The sequence below is a fragment of the Erythrolamprus reginae genome, chromosome 9, assembly GCF_031021105.1.
Source record: "Erythrolamprus reginae isolate rEryReg1 chromosome 9, rEryReg1.hap1, whole genome shotgun sequence".
NCBI lineage: Eukaryota > Metazoa > Chordata > Lepidosauria > Squamata > Dipsadidae > Erythrolamprus > Erythrolamprus reginae.
In genome coordinates, this window is record NC_091958.1 from 22,500,850 (window position 1) to 22,524,558 (window position 23,709).

The window sequence follows — 23,709 nt, forward strand, 5'->3', positions numbered from 1 at the left end:
CCAGGAGGCAGAAACAATGGCTGATCAGCTGCTTGTGCTACATCAGGCTGTGCTGGAGTTGACTGTGCTGTTTGCTATTTGCTACAAGGAGGCGAATTGCTGGGAGGCAGTGGAAGGTAGTTTTATAGTCTGAAAAATATGGTAAGTCTAAGTGCTATTGCTGTTGCTAAATCAGACGGTGTCCAACCCTGGCAACTTTTAAGACTTGGGTAATAGAGCCGGGGTGGTGCAGCAGGTAGAGTGCTGTACTGCAGGCCACTGAAGCTGACTGTAGATCTGAAGGTCAGTGGTTCAAATCTCATCACCGGCTCAAGGTTGACTCAGCCTTCCATCCTTCCGAGGTGGGTAAAATGAGGACCCAAATTATGGGGGCAATAGGCTGGCTCTGTTAAAAAGTCCTATTGCTAACATGTTGTAAGCCGCCCTGAGTCTAAGGAGAAGGGCGGCATAAAAATCAAATAAATAAATAAATAATAAATAATTCTTACTCCCAGAATTCCCCAGCTAGCATGGCCCCTGCTGAGAATTGTGGGGATTGAACTGAAGACTGCCAAAGTTTAGAAATAGTGGTCTATAGATGATGCTTTCTTACTCTTTCCATCTTTTTGTTGTGAGCAAAAGAAAGAATTTCCATTTCTCCAGATTATTCAATGTATCTGGGGCTACACAAGCCTATGCCATAATAAATTGGGGTAACCTATAAAGTGCCACAAAACCGTGCATCGTTTTTATAAAAATAAGAGACACTTGAGACTCTTGAAAGATCAGTATGGGCAGCCATGGTGCAATAGTTAGTGTTCAGTACTGCAGGCTACTTCTGATGACTGCCGGTTGCCTGCAGTTTGGCAGTTTAAATTTCACTAGGCTCAAGGTTGACTCAGCCTTCCATCCTTCCGAGGTCGCTAAAATGATGGACCAGATTGTTGGGGGCAAGAGGCTGACTCTGTAAACCGTTGGGTCTTCTATGACATGTGGACTTCAACTCCCAGAATTCCTGAGCCCCAATCATGCTGGCTCAGGAATTTTGGGAGTTGAAGTCCACATGTCATTGAAGAGCCAACTTTGCTTCCCCCTGGTCTAGAGAGAGCTGTAAAGCGGTATATAAATCTTAAGTGCTAGTGCATGGCCGAACCTCAGTGCTTGAGTTTGCTATTCAGATTTTCAAGCCAGAGTGTGGACTAGAAGATATAACAAAAAGTTCATTTTGTTACAGATGACAATGGCCTCAATCCAGTTTGGACGCTTCAGGAGCAAGTGAAATTTGAAATTCACGACCCTACCATAGCATTTCTGCGCTTCGTTGTCTACGAAGAAGACATGTTCAGTGACCTCAACTTCTTAGCGCACGCGACGTTTCCAATCAAAGGAGTCAAATCAGGTAGATATCAAATATAACTGGATCAAACATGGAACTTTGCATACGGGCAGTCCTCGACTTGGGGCCTAACATTTAGTGACCATTTGAGGTGACAACACTGATGGAAAAAGTGACTGGTGGCCATTTGTCACCCTGTTGCAACTTCCCCATTGTGTCAAGCTTGTGCAGAAGTTGGTGATAAATTCTGATTTAGTTTGGATGTTACCTGGAACTTTGACACATGGTCAAGTGATCAAAATTCACATGCTTGGCAACCAGCTCCTATTTTTTGACGGTTGCAGTGTCCATGGGGTCATGCAATCCCCTTTTGTGACCTTCTGACAAGTTAATGGTCGTGAGCTGCCCAGAGTCCCTAGGGAGTTGAGTGGCATACAAATCAAATTAAATATATACCGTATTTTTTCGGCGTATAAGATGCTCCTTAGTTTTTGGGGAGGAAAATAAGGAAAAGAATCTGCTTACCAGGTATTCATCTGACTGGCGCCCTTAGTCTGGTCAGCTTCAGCACATTATTTTATCCCCTGGTTAGGGCTTTAAAAAAAACTTTATTTGGAGAGAGTAACAATAAAAGAGCTTGCAAGCCAGTAAGAGCTGGGAACATCATTAGCACCTGGAAAGAAACATTCGGAGCAAGTAGAGCAATGGAAAAAAACCCCTGCAAAGACTTAGGGCTTGGAAAACCTTCTTTGCAGAGAGTAACAATGAAAGAGCTTGCAAGCCAGTAAGAGCTGGGAACATTGTTAGCACCTGGTTAGGGCTGGAAAGAAACATTTGGAGCAACTTAGACCAATGGGAAAAAAACCCTGCAAAGACTTAGGGCTTGGAAAATATTCTTCACAGAGAGAAACGAGGTAAGAGCTGGGGAGATCGTTAGCATCTAGTTAAGGCTGGGGGGGGGGAAAGCTACATTCAGAGTATAAGATGCACCCAAATTGTCAGCCTCTTTAAGAGAGGAAAAGGCTGCGTCTTATACTCCGAAAAATACAGTCAGTGAGTAAGTAAATGTTGCTAACTTCAGGGTGGCAAGACAGAGTCGTAAAGTGGGGCAAAAGTCAATTAACAACCTTCTCGCTTAGCAACAGAAATGTTGGGCTCAATTGTGGCCAGATGTTTGAAGGCTACCTGTATGATATTGATCTTTGGATTTCTATAACATGTTTGATCGATGCAGAGAGAGAGAATGAGCTCGCTCTCTTATCTCTGGTGGTTGGAGTGACAATGGGATTACATCACAACCTTTGATCTTCAAGTTTCACTGGTGACATCTCAAACACTTTCCTAACTCTCTTTAATCCGTGGAGTAAGCACTCTTGTAACTGGATATATCTAGTTTACAACTAGACATACAACTGTGATGACCCGGGGCTTGGCACAAAGGCAACACAGCCAGGGAATATGTCTGAGTCCCTTTACTAGCTTCAATTTTGCCCCCAATGTTCCTTTTACTCTCCAGTCTGGAGAAGAACTCTCCCATAAACCTGTAACAGCCTTAGGCTGAAAATACTCCAGTCCAATCATTAGAAGCAGAAAATTTCCAATGATAAATCCAACAAGGCAAGATAAGGTAATTAATTTGTATATATGAAGAAAAAAAATTGTGTTGTCTAAAATGGCGATCTTTCCGAGCACTTGCGCTATCCGTAAGTGTGAATTATTCATATGTCCATCTATTTTTTCTTTTCTTTCTATCTTTCCTTTATTTCTTTTCTCCTTTTGTTGTACAGTGGTCCCTCGATTTTCGCGGGTTCAAACTTCGCGAAACGGCTAGACCACGGTTTTTCAAAAATATTAATTAAAAAATACTTTGTGGGTTTTTTCCCTATACCATGGTTTTTCTCCAATGCACTGCTGCGGAGAGTCCAACGTGGGTGATACTTCAGCCTGATTGGTTAGGGACTGAGTTAAATTAGAATATTAATTAGCTCCACCCTGTAGACCAGGGGTCCCCAACCACCGGGCCGCGGACCAGTACCGGGCCGCAGGGCATGTTGCACCGGGCCGCAGAGTCAGCAGCTGCCGGCCTTCCTGCCGCTGCCCCCTCCCTCCAGTGCTTCGCCTCCCGCCAGGCAAGAGGCCTTGGGAGGCAGGTTCTGCCAGCCACAGGGTGATGGATGGGATAGAGGGGCGGGAAGGACCGGGAGGTTCAAGCCTCTTTTGGCTTCTGCTGCGGCACGCCTTTGTGTTTTCGGCTGGGGGGGAGGCAGGAGGGCCGGCCTGACCCCCTCCCTCCAGCGCTTCACCTCTTGCCGGGCAAGAGGGCTTGGGCCGCAGGTTCTGCCGGCCACAGGGCAATGGCGGGAAAGAGAGGCGGGGAGGACCAGCACCCCCATGCTTAATCCTGCCCCCAACCACACCCCTTTCCGCCCCCACCGGGCCATAGAAAAATTGTCTTGCTGAAACTGGTCCCTGGTGGAAAAAACGTTGGGGATCACTGCTGTAGACCCTCCCTTGTAGCTCAGTTTTAAAAACTCAGTCGTAGTGATAGGGACTAGAGTTTTGTTCTCTCTACCTTTGTTAGGTTAATGAATGTTTTAATAAAGTTTTACTAATGAATTATCTGTTTTTCCTTGTCTTTCTCTCCTTTCTACAGGAATCTGAAGAGGACAGAAGACAGAGGACCTCAGGTTGATACCCCCCGTGGGCAAAACCTGCACCCAATACCTCCTAAGGCTTTTTGCCCCCCGTGGGCATAGCCCAGAGGTATAGCTCCCCTAGGCTGGGTCCCTGACCTCCGTGGCCAGACCCCCTTCTTATGCCTAGTGAATGGATATGGAGCTGTAAGTAGACTTAAGGTCCCTAGCCTCCATGGCCAGACCTTAGGAAGTCTAGAGGGGCGAAGGTACAGCAGCCCCAGAGGCAACCCCCCCCCTCTCCTCCTCCTCCTCCCCAGGGTAAGAAAAAAACCTTGAGTTCGTTCCCGGGAGAATCGGCAGCTTTAAAGGACCGCCGAGAGCGGCAAGCCGAGAAGCCGACAGCGCTGACTTTTTCTTCTGCTCGGATCGCCAAAAAGCCGCCGATTCGACGGCGGCACGCCCAGCGGGAGCCCAACGCCCAGCTGATAGCAGCAGAGGCGTCGGAGGAAAACGCAGCAGGCAATGAGGAGCGAGAGCCGAGAAGCCCCCGCAGGAGAGTCAAGGCTGTAGCCCGCTCTCAGGGGAGCTCGGAGGGAACGCAGCGGTTGCGCCCGCCATTTTTGGGCGCCAAACTGATGCGGCCGCCATATTTGGGCGCCAAAATCATGCACCCGCCATTTTGCCAGATCCGGAAGCCTGGCCACGCCCACGACAAACGGCAGCGCCATCTTGGTGAGACTGCTTTTCTTCTCACCCATAAACGGCAGAGGGTTTTTTTACCGGCTCCAGGCATTCAAGCTACACTCGTTCTAACAGCGTTGCAGTTTTCTACAACAATTTGTGAGTACCGAGATGGCTGAACAGGCATCTGTTGCCCCGGCTGAGGCCCTGTCTGGGAGGGATGAGGCACCAAAATCAAGTGCCAAGTCACATCCCTCTCGCTCTAAGGAGAAGTCCTCTTCTACCCTTAAAGAGGCAGAGAAGAAGATAAAGGCATTAGAGGCGCAGCTAGAGGCCGCCCAAAGGCAGGCATCGCTGATTCCTTCGCCTCCAGTCCAGAGCGCAGCTGCCTTTCAAGGCCCAGCACAATGGCCACCCCTGGGCTCCCCAGGACCGAGGGGATCAATGATGTCAGGGCACAGTGCAGAACTATCCCCTGAGAGACAAGCATATCAACCTGCTGAGGCAACACAAAGGCTTGAGCTCCCACTACCTCAGCCTAGTGCCTGGTTCCAGCTCCCACAACAGAGCCATGCAGCTCCAGTTCCATCAGCAACATTTACCCCTTCAGCAGCAGGCTTGCGAGCCAATGACACCTGGCAATCTATGCCTCAAGCCTTACAAGACATGATTACTAATGTCTATACCCAAGGACTGTCCATGGGTGCCCAGCAAAGGCCAGCCACCCAATCCAGGCCGGTCAGAAGAGACCTTTGGTCAGTGCCTCTAGATTCCTCATTCCCACAGGAATCAGAGATGGATGAAGGGGAGGTGGATACAGACAACGAGTGTGAGCTGTCTGAAGATGAGGGCCCTCCACCAGAGCGACCCATATCTGCTATGCTTTTTAAACCTGCTCTCTATGACGTCATGCTCAGAAAGGCCAAGCAGGTCACCACGGTGACACCCACTTCTAAACCTGCTGAGGCAGCAGTTGGACTGCAACCGGCAGAACGACTCTTCACGGAACCACAACCGGAGTCCTACCACATTCCATCATCAAAGATTTTTATGGATAGTGTCAAACGCCCATGGCAGAATCCAGCTGCGGCGCAGGGACCGTCCATGATGGATCGTAAGTTTTACACCTTTGACCCGGACATTGAAAACTTACTTACCTTCCCAACAATTGATGAACCAGTAGCGAGCCTTGTCTCGAATGCAGTGGTCCCATCGGAATTGGCTGAGGGCCTAAAACCGGAGGACAGGAGGGCCGAAACCTTGATTCGAAAGGCCCATCAAATGGCATCATGGGCTTTCAGAGCGACATCAGCTGCCTCTTACTTCAACAGAGCTTGCATACTCTGGCTCCAGGAAATGCAAACCAGAGTTGGGCCAGAGGACGGGCGCCTTAGGCAAGACCTAAGCAAACTGATCCTGGCATCAGAGTTTTCAGCGGATGCTACGCTGAATGCGTCAAAATTTGCCTTCAGAGCAATGGCAACCACCTTGGCCTCGCGCCGACTGCTCTGGTTACGATCATGGCAAGTGGATGCAAAATCCAAGTGGCGCCTGGCCTCAGCACCCTTCCATGGGTCTGAACTCTTCGGCCAATCACTGGATAAGGTCCTTATCGAGGATAAGGAAAAGCGGAAGGTGCTTCCAAAATCAGCAAAACGCACTGAACGGCGCCAGAACCCGTTCTTTCGTAGACAGCCCTTTCGGCAGGAGCCTGCTACGGCGGGCACCCAGACTGCAAGACCATACTCTACAGGATACTCCCAGAATACCTTCAGATCCGACAGAGGCGGATACGGAGGCAGAGGACCGCAATACCAGAACTCCAGGAAGCCCTACCGAAATACCAATCAGAAGGGTTTCCGCGGACACAAGTGACTGGGCGGAACGTATTCCCATAGGAGGTCGACTCCAGGCGTTCACCAACACCTGGCACCACACCACTTCGGATGTTTGGGCCCGCAGCACAATTTTGCAGGGTCTCAAGTTGGATTTCCTTTACCCTCTGCACCAACGCTACATTCAGTGCCCCTGGACCAAGTGTGCACACAAGCGGAAACTCCTATGCCAGGAGATCCTCCACTTGTTAGACATCGGGGCAATAAAACCAGTACCAGTAAACCAACAGGGACTGGGATATTACTTCGTAGTATTTCTGGTGCCGAAAGCATCGGGGGGATGCAGGCTCATCTTGAACCTGAAACAACTCAACCTGTACGTCAGATACGTCAGGTTCAAGATGCATTCCCTCCGCACCATCCTCTCCTGCATAAGAAGAGGCGACTGGATGACGTCAGTGGATTTGAAGGAGGCATATCTGCACGTGCCAGTGCACGCAGACCACCGCAGATACCTCAGATTTTGTATCAACAACAACCACTTTCAATACCGGGCAATGCCATTCGGCTTGTCCTCAGCACCAAGGACTTTCACAAAACTCTTGGACATTTTAACAGCTTCCCTCAGATCCCGTTCGATACGCTTCATGGCGTATCTGGACGACATCGTCATATTGTCAAGGGATCCTCAGAGGGCGAGACAGAACTTACTTCTTACCATGCAGATCTTGCAGGAACACGGTTTTACGGTGAATCTTCCCAAAAGCCATCTGACGCCCACCAAGCGCATTCTTCACTTGGGAACCACCATAGACTCTCAGATTGGCGAAGTATTCCTGTCAGACGAACGTCGACAACGAATACGGGACTTAGTCCAACTCCTCCGTCATCAGCGGCAGGTATCACTGGCATTCCTATCCCAACTTCTAGGAAACTTCGTGTCCTGCATCGATATCGTACCCTGGGCCAGACTGCATAACAGGCCCCTTCAGTGGTTTCTCCTGCCTTACCAACGGCGACGGCTCAGCCACTTCCACCGCCTAGTCACATTGCCGAGGACGGTCAAGCGTTCCCTCACGTGGTGGCTCTCATCCGCCCTCCTCCGGGGTTCCCCCTTCCTGAAGCAGGAGGAGGTGGTCATTACCACAGACGCAAGCCTCACGGGTTGGGGAGCCCACTCCGAGACCCAGGTCGCACAGGGACTGTGGACCCCAGCAGACCTGACAGACGTCAACATAAACCTATTGGAGTTGAGGGCAGTATTCCTGGCCCTATTGGCCTTCCGGACAGAGTGTCAGGACAACCATATCCTGATACTCATGGACAATGTGGCCACCCGTTCCCATATAAATCACCAAGGGGGAACGAGGTCAGGAAGGCTTATGCAACAGGCAGACACCCTGATGGCATGGGCAGAGTCCAACCTGCTGTCAATCAGGGCAGAACACATCTCGGGGGTCAGCAACACGCAGGCAGACTGGCTCAGCAGGACCACTCTCAACCCATCCAAGTGGAGTCTGGGACAGGAGGCATTCCAAGCGGTGACGGACAGATTCGGCACACCACTGGTGGACCTATTCGCCACCCCGGACAACACCCACCTGAGCCGCTTCTTCTCCCGCTTTCCGGCACCAGGGGCCGAGAGGGTCAACGCCCTCAGGAGCCCATGGCCGGACGGCCTGCTATACGCCTTCCCACCGATATGCCTGATCCACAAGACAATCGCCAAATTAATCAGAGAGGAGGCCGAGGTCCTGTTTATAGCACCATACTGGCCTCGCCGCCCGTGGTTCGCGGACCTAATGGACCTATCGATATCACCGCCCTGGCGGATCCCGCTCAACCTGGTCTCCCTCAGCCAGGGGTCAGTCTACCATCCAGACCCCCACTGGTGGCAACTTGCCGCGTGGCACTTGAGGGGGAAAGAATGAGGGCGTCGTCGCTTTCACAGGATGTAATTTCCACCATCCAAGCGGCCCGCAGACCATCCACCACCAGGATCTACCAGGCCACCTGGGCAGCATTCCATCAGTTCTGCGCAAACCAAGAGGTGGAACCACAATCTGCATCGATACAACACATTTTGTCATTCTTGCAATCCGGACTGGACAAGGGGCTTGCCCCTAACACCTTACGAAGGCAAGTAGCAGCCATCTCCACACTAATTAAGCTAGACAATTGGAGATCCATCTCTCACCACCCATGGGTGAGAGACTTCCTGAGGGGAGCATCAAATCTCCGCCCTCAAGCGGTGCACAGATTCCTCTCATGGGATCTCCCACTGGTGCTGAACGCGTTAACCGCTCCACCATTTGAGCCACTACGCACTATTTCCTTTCGATTGCTGTCACTTAAAACAGCCTTTTTAGTGGCTATCACATCAGCTAGAAGGGTGTCCGAACTTGCGGCCCTATCGGTGAGATCGGACTTATGCATCTTTCACCAGAATCGGGTGGTCCTGCGGCTTGACCCGACATTCCTACTGAAGGTAAATACCCTGTTTCATAGGTCTAACGACATCGTCATTCCGGATTTCTGCGCGCAGGGGAGTTATCCACTCGAACTGCGCTGGCATAAACTGGACGTACGCAGGGCTGTCAAAATCTACATTCGGCGGACGGCGCCGTTCCGCAAGACGGAGGCCTTGTTCGTATCATTTGGACTTCCTTCACAGGGGACCAGAGTATCCCCGACGATGCTTAGTTGCTGGATAACATCATGCATCGCTACAGCATACACTTCCCAAGGAAGAACTGTACCAGGCAACATTACGGCACACTCCACGAGGAGCGCTGCAACTTCAGAGGCGTGGGCCACCCAAGCGCCTCTGGAAGATATCTGCCGAGCAGCAACGTGGGCCACTCCGGACACGTTCATTAGACATTACAAACTGGACTCATTTGCATCTGCAGAGGCGGCCTTTGGCCGTAGGGTATTACAGAGGGGGGGTGTGTCGCATGCGCCCCTGGTCCAGTCGTCACCCACCCTGTTGTCTTAGTCTTGGGCATATCCCATGTTGGACTCTCCGCAGCAGTGCATTGGAGAAGGACCGTTGAACTTACCTGAACGGTCTTCTCGATGCACTGCGAGGAGAGTCCAAACCCAACCCGACCTTGGGGCCCAGGGGCTCAGTTACAGTTCTAGTTAAGTTAATAAAGTTCTGTTGATTTCACTACTCCTTCGTTTTATTGACTGAGCTACAAGGGAGGGTCTACAGGGTGGAGCTAATTAATATTCTAATTTAACTCAGTCCCTAACCAATCAGGCTGAAGTATCACGCACGTTGGACTCTCCTCGCAGTACATCGAGAAGACCGTTAAGGTAAGTTCAACGGTCCTTCCCGCCCAGTGACGTCATACCTCATCGCCAAACTTTTGTCCGCCTTTAATAAATATTTTTTTAAATAAACTTTAATAAATAAACATGGTGAGTAATAATCTAAATGGTTGCTAAGGAAATGAGAAATTGCAGTTTAGGGGTTTAAAGTGTTAAGGGAAGGCTTGTGATACTGTTCATAGCCAAAAATAGTGTATTTACTTCCGCATCTCTACTTCGCGGAAATTCGACTTTCGCGGGCGGTCTCGGAACGCATCCCCCGCGAAAATCGAGGGAACACTGTATATTGTATATTGTGGTGCTTTTAATGTATATATTTAATGAAGTTTATTTTTCCAAAAAAGAAAAAGTTGTTAATGCTCCAACACTGGAAATTTTTAAGAGATAGAACAGCCATTTAACAGTACAGTGATACCTCGTCTTACAAACGCTTCATCATACAAACTTTTCGAGATACAAACCGGGGGTTTAAGATTTTTTTGCCTCTTCTTACAAATTATTTTCACCTTACAAACCCAGCGCCGCCGATGGGATGCCCCGCCTCTGGACTTCTGTTACCAGCGAAGCACCCGTTTTTGGGCTGCTGGGATTCCCCTTAGGCTCCCTTCCATGGGAAACCCCACCTCCGGACTTCCATGTTTTTGTGATGCTGCAGGGGAATCCCAGCAGTGCAAAAACGGGTGCTTCGCTGCCAACGGAAGTCCGGAGGTGGGGTTTCCCAACGAGGGGAGCCTCAGTGAAATCGCAGCATTGCAAAAACACAGAGGTCCGGAGGTGGAGTTTTGAGAACTTTGGTGTTTTTGCGATGCTGTGATTTCACTGAGGCTCCCTTCACTTGGAAATCCCACCTCCGGACTTCCATTGCCAGCGAAGCACTCGTTTTTGCGATGCTAGGATTTCCCTGTTGGGATTTCCCTGCAGCATTGCAAAAACACAGAAGTCCGGAGGTGGGGTTTCGCATGGATGGGAGCCTCGGGGAATTCCAGCAGCGCAAAACCGGGCTCTTCGGCTGGCAGGAGGGGTGAATTTTGGGCTTGCACGCATTAATCGCTTTTCCATTGATTCCTATGGGAAACATTATTTCATCTTACAAACTTTTCACCTTAAGAACCTCGTCCCGGAACCAATTAAGTTTGTAAGACAAGGTATCACTGTAATAGTATATGTCTCCTGTGAGAGCAGGGGGTTGTACTAGATGATCTCCGAGGTCCCTTCCAACTCTGTTACTGTTCCATCTGTACTTTCCTCCCACTAAAAAAATAAATAAAATTGTCTGGACCGCTTCTATTTCTTCTTTTGCTTTTGACCTGTTGCAGAAGTTCAGATCTCTTGCGACTGCTTGTGGTTTTTTCCAGCTCTGGGGCGTGGGTGATGGTCTTGCGATCCTTCGCGGTGCCTTCTCTTTCCTGCCGCTTCCTACTAAACTCTGTCCTTTCAAGAGAAGAACAGGTGAGCCTCGGTCTGTTCTTTCAGGTGTGTGAAATCCGAGACTGCCTCGAAGTGGCCATTAAAACACTTTCTCCCCTGCCCCTTTTAGGTTATCGGTCAGTCCCCCTCAAAAACGGATATAGCGAAGACATAGAGCTGGCTTCCCTCCTGGTATATTGTGAAATGCAACAGATCTTGGTAAGTTGGACGTCTGATTCAGGAATGGGCTCCACTTTGCCTTTCCCCCCCAGCACACATTGCCACGTTTGGCACACGTGCGTTCATTCCACGCACATGCACATACAATTAGGCTTCTGCGCATGCTCAGGAGCCGGAATCATCCTGAAACGCAGCTGAGGAGTTGATCAGCTGTGATTCGGGAGAAGAAATAAAGGTTCCGTTCAGAGCTTCCATTCGGACGTGTCTTTGTTTTGGGGCTTCCAATCTCAAATTCAAACCCCAAACCTTGACTGTCAGAGTACGTGTGTGCAATGAGATTGGCTGAGCCTTCCTTCGTGCACTCCCCCGACCCAGTGCAACTCACAGTGGAAGACACAAAATCCCTGACCCAGTAAATCCTGCTAACAAACACACAATCCTATTACTCCGTGTGAGTTTATTGCAACATGGAAACAGAAAATTGACGGCAGAAAAAGACCTCATGGTCCATCTAGTCTGCCCTTATACCATTTCTTGTATTTTATCTTAGGATGGATATATGTTTATCCCATGCATGTTTAAATTCAGTTACTGTGGATTTACCAACCATATCTGCTGGAAGTTTGTTCCAAGCATCTACTACGCTTTCAGTAAAATAATATTTTCTCACGTTGCTTCTGATCTTTCCCCCAACTATCTTAGATTGTCCCCCCTTGTTCTTGTGTTCACTTTCCTATTAAAAACACTATCTACTTGATGGAACCTGGACAAGGCCGACTCTGTGAGACGTAACCAGTTGCTGGGATTCATGCGGCAGAAGGCAGTCCTGCAAATAATCTGGTCCGATGCCACGTAGGACTTTATTGGTCATAACCAACACTTTGAATTGTGTCCAGAAACCAGATATTGGTATCCTAGGCCAGTGTTCTTGTCCCCTGAGAGTGGGGAGAAGTTAAAGTCTGTGGATCAAGTAAAGACTGTAGCACCCACAGTTTTGGTATGGAGTGAGTCAGAGGACAATGGGGAATTAGACGATGGGGAGGAGCCCCTGTTAGATGCAAGGATCAGGGGAACAATATCAAGGCAAGAATATCTGAGAAAGAAAAGGTCTTGGCATTAGTAGCTCTGTGGAGCACTTGGCTACGCCTGGTCCCTATATAAGTGACAGGCCTGGGAGAAGAGGGCATGACGAAAAAGTCTGAAAACATGGCCATGGTGAGCACTTTTGCTTTCAGATCACTTTAACCAAATGTACTTTGCATCTTCTGAAAAAGGCTCCGGATAAGTTCTGATAATTGAGAGAAACGCTGTCAACGAATTTCTTCTAATGAGGGTTGGCTTCTGGCCCAGGATTAATTTCTTATCTCAGAGGCTATTAAGCTGGGAACACTGCCAGTATGGACAAAAAATATTAACCTGTTTTCATCTGGACGTTTACAACAATGTAGTTTTATATTGAATCCTCTGAGTGTGTGTTGTGGTTTTTATTCTGATCGTTGATTCATCTAGATCAGTGGTTCTCAACGTGGGGGTCGGGACCCCTTGGGGGGGGTCGAATGACCATTTCACAGGGGTCGTCTAAGACCATGGGAAATGACAAATTTCCCACGATGTTAGGAACTACAGCTTCTATTGTGGCACATTTTACAATCCGACCAATCAGGCATTTACATTGGGGGTGTCCCTTTGACGTTCCAGCCAATCAGCTTAAAGCTCTGCTGGGAGAATTGGTGCTAGACTCATAGTTGGGGGTCACCACAACATGAGGAATTGTATTAAGGGGTCGCGGCATTAGAAAGTTTGAGAACCACTGATCTAGACAGAACAAAATGAAAAAAAAAATAATTTTTTTCCACGTCTTATTTAAGGAGCGCTTAGACTCAGAACAGTTTAAATCTGTGTTTCCCAGCTTTAACCTCGTTCAGATGTGTGAACTTCAACTCCCAGAATTCCCCAGCCAGCAAAGCTATAAACCCATATAAAAAACTATGCATGTGTTTATATTTCTTTTGGTTTAAAATAAAAAGTCCTTGTCTTTCCAGGAGTGACTCAATCCGGCCAATTTCTGATATAACTTAACGGCAAAAATTTAGTTGACTTAAATTTACTTTCAGTTTCATGGGCATAACTCTTGAAACCACCTCCAGCTGGCCCGTCCAATCTAATTTTTGCTTTTCTGTCAGTTGTGTTCTGTTGTGGTTAGCTCTGGCCCAGCTCCTGCCCCAAGGAATGTGCAGGTGGATGTGGGGGAAACATCCACATGCCGCAGGCCTATTTTGCTCCCGATGGAATCTCTGACGAAGGAAGCGTGAGTGACAGGGAAGAGGGGAGTTTGGCAGACAGCCCAGGAGGAGATCAATCATCTGTATCATCCCTGGATTCTGAACAAGAATTAATGACACATCCACGCATGCGTAGAGTGATGCATAGGAGACAACAACTGAAGGATTATTACAAGAGAAAATGAGGCCACCTGTGGTTGGGTGGGGCTGCTGTAATTAGTGCTACAGATAACAGTGCAGCTTGGTGTTTTAGCCTCATGGCAGTTTATCTGATTCATTGTTTCGTCAAGATCGTGGTTTTTGCTCTTCAGGGTTGTGTGTGTGGACTCTCTGGACTTTAGAATTGGATTCAATTTCAGAGTTATTGGGTGAGCGATTGGACTGCATTTAACCTGTGCCTTGTGCGTACAAGAAAATCCCTTTGACATTTAAAAAGGGAGCTGTTTCTGTTTTTCTGTTTATAAAAACGTTTGGTTTTTCCTTTTATCGTGTGGTGTGTGTCTTCCTGGACTAATTACCCTGTAATTACGGGCGGTTGAAACACGCCGGCAGAATATGTTCTAACATGGCTTAAGACCCCTTTCCTTTTTCTTTCCTTTCTTTTCTCCTCTAAAGGAAGGCGAGGAAGATCTATACTCCTCCTTTCGGCAGCTGCGTCAACGGCAAGCGGAACTGAACAATGAGTTATACGACACTCGGCGAAACATCCGGAGTCCCAGCCGGGATGCGTTGCTGAGAGAGTTCAGTGCAAATGAGGGGCAGCTGCAGGTCTATCAGGAAACCTGCAACAAGAGGTATGTGCCAGGCCCAAAGAACCAAGAACGACACCGGAAGTGACTTCACAATACAGTGGCACCTCCACTTAAGAACCTTTCTTGATAAGAACCAGGTGTTCAAGATTTTTTTGCCTCTTCTTAAGAAACATAGAAGATTGATGGCAGAAAAAGTCCTCATGGTCCATCTAGTCTGCCCTTATACTACAGTATTTCTTGTATTTGATCATACGATGGATCTATGTTTATCCCAGGCATGTTTCAATTCAGTCACTGTGGATTTACCAACCACGTCTGCTGGAAGTTTGTTCTAAGCATCTACTACTCTTTCAGTAAAATAATATTTTCTCATGTTACTTCTAATCTTTCCCCCAACTAACCTCAGACTGTGCCCCCTTGTTCTTGTGTTCACTTTCCTATTAAAAACACATCCCTCCTGAACCTTATTTAACCCTTTGACATATTTAAATGTTTCGATCATGTCCCCTTTAAGAACCATTCTCTACTTAAGAACTCGAACCCGGAAAAATTTCCCAGGAAATTTGAGAGTGGCATGAAGGCCCAGCCAATTCCCTGCCATTCCCCCTGGGTTGCTCTCTCTGGCGCAGTGTATGGGAGGCAACCTCCCACCGCGTGTATGGAGGGTGAATGCTCCTCCTCGCTGCCTCAGAGTTCCTTTTTTTTTTTAAGCCTTAAAGTTTTGGATTTTTTTGATTCCCCTCACCTCACCTTCTTCCTTCGGCAGCGACTGTCCTCCTCCTCTTCTTCCTCCTCCTCCCACCCAAATTCTTAGCTTTTATTTCTTTCCTAATGGGTTTGCACGCATTTTTCATTGATTCCTATGGGAAAAATTGCTTCTACTTACAAACTTTTCTTCTTAAGAACCTGGCCAGGGAACGAATTAAGTTCTTAAGTAGAGGTACCACTGTACTTTATTATTGCTCACTATTGACAGGATCTTGCCAGACTAACGCTCAAATCTCCATAACCTTTGGATAGTCATTTTATTTTTCGAACATGTACGAGGTAACAGATATAAGTATTTATGAATATTTATTTATTTATATATTTATTCGATTTTTATGCCGCCCTTCTCCTTAGACTCAGGGCGGCTTACAACATGTTAGCAATAGCACTTTTTAACAGAGCCAGCATATTGCCCCCACAATCCGGGTCCTCATTTTACCCACCTCGGAAGGATGGAAGGCTGAGCCAGTGATGAGATTTGAACTGCTGACCTACAGATCTAGTCAGCTTCAGTGGCCTGCAGTACTGCACTCTACCTGCTGCGCCACTCCCAGCTCTTCAGTAATATAATAATAATTAATAATAATAATTTATTAGATTTGTATGCCTCTCCTCTCTGAAGACTCGGGGTGGCTCACAACAATGATAAAAACAATATTATAGTAGCACAAATCTAATATTAAAAGAAATAACTAAAACCCTATCATATTAAAATCAAACAACACATACATATCAAACATAAATTATAAGGAGCCTGGGGGAAAGATGTCTCAAATCCCCCATGCCTGGCGGTATAGGTGGGTCTTGTATAGTTTACAAAAGACAAGGAGGGTGAGAGCAGTTCTAATCTCCGGGGGGAGTTGATTCCAGAGGGCCGGGGCCGCCACAGAGAAGGCTCTTCCCCTGGGGCCCGCCAGACGACATTGTTTAGTCGACGAGACCTGGAGAAGGCCAACTCTGTGGGACCTTATTAGTCGCTGGGATTCGTGCGGTAGCAGGCGGTTCCGGAGGTACTCTGGTCCAATGCCATGTAGGGCTTTAAAGGTCATAACCAACACTTTGAATTGTGACCGGAAATTGATCGGCAACCAATATAGGAAATGGGTGGAAATAAATGGGGACAGTTTGAACAAGAACAGAAGACACTGGTGCACTTATACATGTCCCCTTATAGACCTCTTAGGAATGGGGTGAGGTCCACAGTAGACAGTTTAAGGTTAAAGTTTGGGGTGGTTGAAGATGTAATAACTGAGCCAGGTACGGAATTCCAGGCACTGACTGCTCCGTTGCTGAAGTCATATTTTCTGCAATCGAGTTTGGAGTGGTTCACCTCGAAATTGTATCTATTGTTTGCTGGAGTATTATTGTAGTTGAAGGTGAAGTAGCCATTGATAGGTAGGATGTTGTGGCAGATAATTTTGTGGCATCAAGGGATCCTCAAAGAATTTGATTAAATAACTGAAATAAGTGGGCAATAGAATTGAATGTTGGAAGTTGACTAGATAACAAATTCTGCAAGTCCATCCTTTGGAGAACATTCAATTCAAAGTCAGAAAACACCGTGCTTTATTTATTTACAGCTTTGTATTCTACTACATTCCATATTGAGATGCTTATTAAAGACAGGAGAGTAAGCATTTGAAATAGAAATTACAAAACCAGTCGGGCAACAGATGAACAGTCACAGTTGATAAATGACCCAAATGATGTGGTTTCTCCCACCAGCATTGGCCCTGTGAGCTTGTTTGGGTTGTCTGAACTGCCTTGGGTACAATAAGCTTGCTATATTGCAGTTATTAGTTGCTGGGTTTTTTTAATTAAAAAATTGCATGCGTCGGCCAGAGTTGATGTCAAGTGGCTGTTTTATAAAATGAATGCATACATAAAATAGAATACAGCTCATCTGTCTGGAACCCATTCCACATCTCGGACATCAACACCCTTGAAAAAGTCCAAAGATATTTCACCAGAAGAGCCCTTCACTCGAAACAGAATATCCTACGAAAATAGACTAACAATCCTGGGTCTAGAAAGCTTAGAACTACGGCGCCTAAAACACGATTTAAGTATTGCCCACAAGATCATATGCTGCAGCGTCCTACCGGTCAATGACTACTTCAGCTTCAACCGCAACAACACGAGCACGCAACAGATTCAAACTTAATATTAACCGCTCCAAACTTGACTGTAAAAAATAGGACTTTAACAATCAAGTTGTCGAAGCATGGAACTCATTACCGGACTCAATAGTGTCAACCCCTAACCCCCAATATTTCTCCCTTAGACTATCCACGATTGACCTCTCCAGGTTCCTAAGAGGTCAGTAAGGGCCATGCATAAGTGCACTAGTGTGCCTTTCGTCCCCTGTCCAATTGTCTTTCCTTTATCTCATATATCATATATATTTTCTTCCTTTCATATATCTTCTCCTTTATTTTTACATATCATCTTTATATATACTATTTCATGTCTATTCTCTTCCACATGTATTGTCTATTGGACAAATGAATGAATGAATGAATGAATGATTAATAAAATAGCTTGGAGCTTCCAAAAGTATGCAGTACCATCTGCAAATTTGTCTCCTACCAATTTATTATCCCCTTTTTACTTATTTTGAATTATTTGCATTCAAGTAGTTTTAAGAAATCGCAATGCTAGGGAAGAAGAGAGCTCGTGCATGTCAAGTGGCCTTTCTGATTCTTTCCCCCTCTGCTTTCTTTCAGATTGAAAGAGAAACGAGTTAGCAACAGCAAATTCTATTCCTAGAAACCAGAGTTTCCTTTGATGGGTTCTATGTAAAACCCACCTGGTAAGAACTCCTACCGCGCCCTGAAAATACTGCTTAACTCGGAGGTTGTGGGTCTTGGAAGAGATCAAAAAACAATTTTCTAACAGGTTTTTTCCCCCACTTGCAATGAGGTGAGGTTTTAGCTTTGTCATCTTATGTTCCAAACAAAACATCTATCTATGGTGGGTAGATAAAAATATCAGAATAGCAAAAGTTGGATGGGACGTAGGAAGCTTCTAGTCCAACCCTCTGTTCAAGCAGGAGACACTGTACAATTATAGACCAATGGTTGTCCATTCTCTTCTTTCAGATCTCCAGTTGGGATTGTTCTCACTGACAGGAAACACCTTAATTTTACAATTTAAGGAGAGATGTAATTTTACATACAATCTCTCTTTGATTAGTTTCTGTTCTGCTTGGGCCTACTCGGATCGGAACAAAAAAGCACCCACTCACAAAATTTAAACCAAAAACAAAACTATATTTAAGAATGATTTGTACAAAACAGAGTCAGAAATTCAGTCCATGTTGGCAGCGTTCCTGGTCAAATTAATTGATAGATAACATGGCTGTGGCTGAGATCCAAAGCAGACTTTCTTCAATGATGTCAGGTCTTTTTACACACAGTCACATTCTTCAGATGTTCCTCAGACAGCTGCATCTCCGCAGGATGGATTTAAAGGAATAACAGCAGTTTGCTAGCAAAGCATTTCTGGAACCCTGGATCTAGGACCTTCTCCATTGCAAATGTTGCAACTCCACACCTCTTTACCCATAAATCCTCACTTACCGTATTTTTCGGTGCACCTAGATTTTAGAGGATGAAAATAAGAAAAAAAGTATTCTGAACTAAATGGTGAACTAAATTGTTTAATAAAATACCATTGTAGCAGAATACTTTTTACAACCATGAATACTTTTTTAAACCATGTACACTTTTTACAAACTTCAAACTTGACAGTTTTAAGACTTGTGGACTTCAACTCCCAGAATTCCTCCACCAGTCATTCCAGACTCGGCTCTCCTCCTGGTTCTCTTCCCCCCCATACCTACCCACCCCACGGTTCAGATTCACACCCGCTTCTGCTTTAGCTGGACTTAGAGCTGCATCACTCTGCAATTGCATGACAGCTCCAGGCTCTGAAGACATAGCAGCCGCAAGTGAGAAGCCAAGCCCAGCTGAGGAAGATCTGAGGAAGTCTTTGCACCTGCAATTGGCTGGAGTGTGAGTTCTGTCTTTACACTGCAATTGATGGGAGATACACATTTCTTTCTCTAGAGAAGCTGGTTATTTGCCCACCCCCTTTTTTATCTCTCTCTTTAAAAGAAAAGAACCTGGCGGAAAGCTAGCCGCCCCCATCCGAACTCACACTCCATCCGATCCCAGTTGCGTAGCCTTCCTCAGATCTTCCTTATGTTGCAAGTAGAGCAATGGAAAAAACCCTGCAAAGGCTTAGGGCTTGGAAAACATTCTTTGCAGAGAGTAACAATGAAAGAATTTGCAAGCGGGTAAGAGCTGGGAACATTGTTAGCACCTGGTTAGGGCTGAAAGAAACTTACTCAGAGCAAGTTAGAGTAATGAAACAAACCCTGCAAAGACTTAGGGCTTGGAAAACATTCTTCACAGAGAGTAACAATGAAAGAGCCTGCAAGGTAAGAGTTGGGAAGATCGTCAGCAGCTAGTTAGGGCTGGGGTGGGGGGGGGGGGAAAAGGGAAGCTACATTCAGTGTATAAGACGCACCCTAATGATCAGCCTATTTTAGGGTGGAAAAAGGTGCGTCTTATACACCGAAAAATACGGTATATACTGTCTGGGTGTGGTCAACTGTCTCCTAGATATATTTACTGTCTAGACTTTCTTTCATAGAAATATCACCTTCTAGAACTTTTCCCATAAATGTATTTCTGTTTGCTCTGGCATCTAATAGGGGCTCCTGGTCCCCTCCTCCTCTGAGTCAGACATTACCATAATTGAGGTTTCTATAGTCTCTGTTTCTTTCTTTCTTCCCTTCCTTTTCATTTATATGCCGCCTCTCTCCAAGGTTTCTCAGGTTCCAATTCACTCTGACTCAGCCGCCAAGAACACTGGCCGAGGGTACCAAGAAGGATCCGGTTCATCCTCCTCAGAATCTGTGACTAACTGGGCTGGTCGGGGACCACTCACAACAGTTTCCATTCGTTACTTCGTGTTCTGCCTACAGATGCTCTGGCGATTAAGTTGACCCCTCTCCTCTCTGTATCAGCCACTCAAATATTGGAAGACTACCATTATGTCACACACACACACTCCTCTTTGTTAGCCTAGACCAGGGGTCAGCAACCTTAAGCACTCAAAGAGCCACAAAGGTCCTAAAGGGAAGCCCCCAACCCCATTCAATTCTGGAATTGAGCAGAGGACCGCTTCCTCCATCTGTCTCCTCCTAATGCGGCATCCTTTTTCCTCTATCTGTCCTAACCGAAAGCCCTATCAATTGGGGAGCCGACCAGTGACAGGGAGCTGTATCAGAAGGATGAAAGAGTTGCTGACCCCCTGGCCTAGACATACCCAATTCCTACAACCGTTCATCGTATATTTTAGCCTCGGCTTCCTAAACTTATCAGCACCTTTCTCCATAGAGGGTGGAGCTAGAATTGTCCTCGTCCATTCATCCAAAAGGACTAAGTCTTTTTTTTAACCAATCATTCCTGCCCGTGAGCCAGGGGACCCCTGTTTGACTCAGTCCTCAGACAAATTGCTGGTGGTTGCTGGTTCTCCCTCTATCGAGAATTGGGAAAACTTTGACACTGATCCACCACTTCTACAAAACAATGTTAACTACTGGTCCTTCTCCACTGGGATCACTGTTCTCATTTTATGTTTAAGAGTCCGATTTAACTGGATAGAGAAAATTGCTTCCTCATCCTGTAGGCACAGGATGAAGGGCTGTTTTTGGCCTTCCGTGTTGCCGCCGGAGTTTATCTCTCCACTTTTCAGAGGTTGGAAACTTACAGGTGCTTGTCTGGTAAATGGGAGCCCGGTGCTTTCCAAATCTTAGAAGGGTGCTAGGATCTGGCCTGCAGGGCCACCTTGGAAACAGTGAAGTCCTCTGCCAGTGAAAATGGAGGGAGACCCACATGCGGCCTACCCAGGCTCAATTTTTGCTGGCAGAGGGAAGCAGGAGGACTTTGAGGCCAAAAATGGAGCCTTGACAAGTGATATCAAGCTGGCCATGCTCACCTGTCACTCCAGGTTCAAACACAACCCTGATGCGGCCCTCAATGAAATCCGGTTTGACACTCCTGGTCTAGGGCGACCTGCATCAATTCCAATGTTTGTTGTTTATTTATTTGATTTTTATGCTGCCCTATTCCTCAGACTCAAGGCGGCTCACAGCATAACATAGAAATCCAAAATTAAAGCATATTAAAACCTACTAAATAACCTGTTTCTTAAAAAGGTCAATCACTCACAGTCAATCAAACCTATACATTCACTGGCCGGGGGAAGATGATAGACTTAATGGCTCAAGCCTGCCGGCAGAGATAGATCTTTAAACTCTTGCAAAAGGCAGGGGGGGAAGTGCGACTCTCTGGAGGGAGTTGATTCCAGAGGGCTGGGGCCGCCACAGAGAAGGCTCTTCCCCTAGACGACATTGTCTAGCTCAGTGTTTCCCAACCTTGGCAACTGGAGGATATCTGGACTTCAACTCCCAGAATTCCCGAGCCAGCATTCGCTGGCTCGGGAATTCTGGGAGTTGAAGTCCAGATATCTTCCAGTTGCCAAGGTTGGGAAACACTGGTCTAGCTGATGGGACCTGGAGAAGGCCAACTTGGTGGGACCTAACCAGCTGCTGGGATATATGAGACAGAAGATGGTCCCGTAAGTAATCTGGTCCAATGCCATGTAAGTCTATATAGGTCATAACCAACACTGAATTGCGTTCAGATACCAATCGGCAACCGATGAAGCTCGCAGAGTGCTGGAGAGACATAGGCATACTTTCCCCAAACCTAAACAAACCCAGTGTTATGCTTTTCTTGTGCCTTTGCTAGGTGAAACTGTATTGCCCGCCTGCCTGTTTTCTGGAAGAGAAGACATCCACTGTATTTTGACCGGATTAAAAGTTTTGAAATAATATAAAGACCAAAAAAGGAGGCTAAACCACCTGCTGGATTATGGAGCATGCCTGATTATTCCTATGCAAGATCTAGAAGGAAAAAAAAGTCAGAAAAGAAAAAAAACCAACTTCGTGCGTGCATGGTTTTTTAAAAAAGTTGTAAAATCCGTTTCCGAGTTACGAGGCTGGAGCGTTATTTATTTCTAAATGTTTGTGTACGTCAAAAGGAATGAGTGTATGTATAAGGCTGAATGGCACTAAATTTACACAGATTTGTACAATTGTAGGGGATTAAAACACGACAAGTATAAATGTATATATTTTGTCTGGGTGACTTTGTAAAGTGGCTGTTTTTGTGGCAACTTTGAAGGCCCTGGAGCATATTAAAATGATTATTCCGTGTCATTACTGAAATAACTTTTTCCTCCAGTTTCAACTTTGAACGGCATCACAGGATACAAAGAAATGAAAATTTTCATATTAAGTACAGGTAATCCTTGCTTAGCGACCGTCCAGTTATGACAGACTTCCCCAGCGCTACTTCTGACCTGGTTCCAGCGCTCCAACGTTCACCCCTCCTCAAATATACACACACAGTTACGTGATTGTGTTTTGGGGGCTTGATAACTGGGTTGCATTTTTTGCAGGTTGCAGTACAGTACTCCCACAGTCGGGGGGGCTTATCAACCCCGATTTGGGACCGGGATGCCATATTCAGATATGGATGGACGGATGGACAGACAGACAGATAATGGATGGATAGATAGATAGATATTAGAGATGGATGGATGGTTAGATGGATATGGATGGATAGATAAGATAGATAAGATATTAGAGATAGATGATAGGTAAAGATAATAGATGATAGATTGATGATTGATAGATGATGGAGACATGATAGATGATAGGTAAACATGATAGACATGATAGACACAGATGATATAGGTAAACATGATAGATAATAGATGATAGACAGACAATAGAAATGATAGACTGATAGATGATATATAAATAGGTGGATACATACATGAGATAGAATGATAAACAAGATAAGATGATTGGTAGACATGATAGTAGATGATAGGTAAACAGATGATAGACATCTATATCGTCTATCCACCCATCTATAATCTATCTACTATCAATCATGTCTATCATCTGTCTATCGTCTATCTTTCATCTGCCTATTATGTCATGTTTACCTATCATCTATTGTCTCTATCTGTCTATATCACGCTTACCTACCTACCTACCTATCCATCCAACATCTATTTATCAGTCATCTATTATCTATCAATCATGTTTATCCTCTATCTTTTATCTTTTGGTCTGTCTATTATCTATCATGTTTACCTAACATCTATCTGTCTGTCTATCATCTATTTACCTATCTCATCTTTCTATCATCCTATCATTATCAATCTAATGCCTATCATCTGTCTACCTATCATGTCTATCATCTGTCTATATCATCTATCCATCTATATCATCTACCCACCCATCTTTCATCTGTCTGTCTATCATCAATCATGTCCATCTATCATCTGTCTATGTTATCTATCATATTTTGGTCTGTCTATCATCTGTCTCTATCATCTATCAACTATCATGCCTGTCTGTGTATCTAT

The 23,709-nt window shown here is 46.1% G+C and overlaps 1 protein-coding gene across 3 annotated transcripts in view; it reads left to right on the plus strand.

Moving 5' to 3' along the window:
* Positions 1-22,495, plus strand: part of PLCG2 (phospholipase C gamma 2) — a 142,983-nt gene extending 120,488 nt beyond the window's left edge. For 2 of the 3 annotated variants that reach the window (XM_070760456.1, XM_070760459.1), the window contains 5 exons: positions 1,214-1,378; positions 11,341-11,429; positions 14,288-14,466; positions 17,919-18,004; positions 22,017-22,495. In XM_070760456.1, the coding sequence (XP_070616557.1) occupies positions 1,214-1,378; positions 11,341-11,429; positions 14,288-14,466; positions 17,919-17,961 (476 nt within the window). In that variant the 3' untranslated portion in view covers positions 17,962-18,004; positions 22,017-22,495. Of the gene's footprint in view, positions 1-1,213; positions 1,379-11,340; positions 11,430-14,287; positions 14,467-17,918; positions 18,005-20,026 lie in introns of all 3 variants that reach the window. The other variant, XM_070760457.1, reaches the window with a different exon arrangement.
* The last annotated feature ends 1,214 nt before the right edge of the window (positions 22,496-23,709 follow it).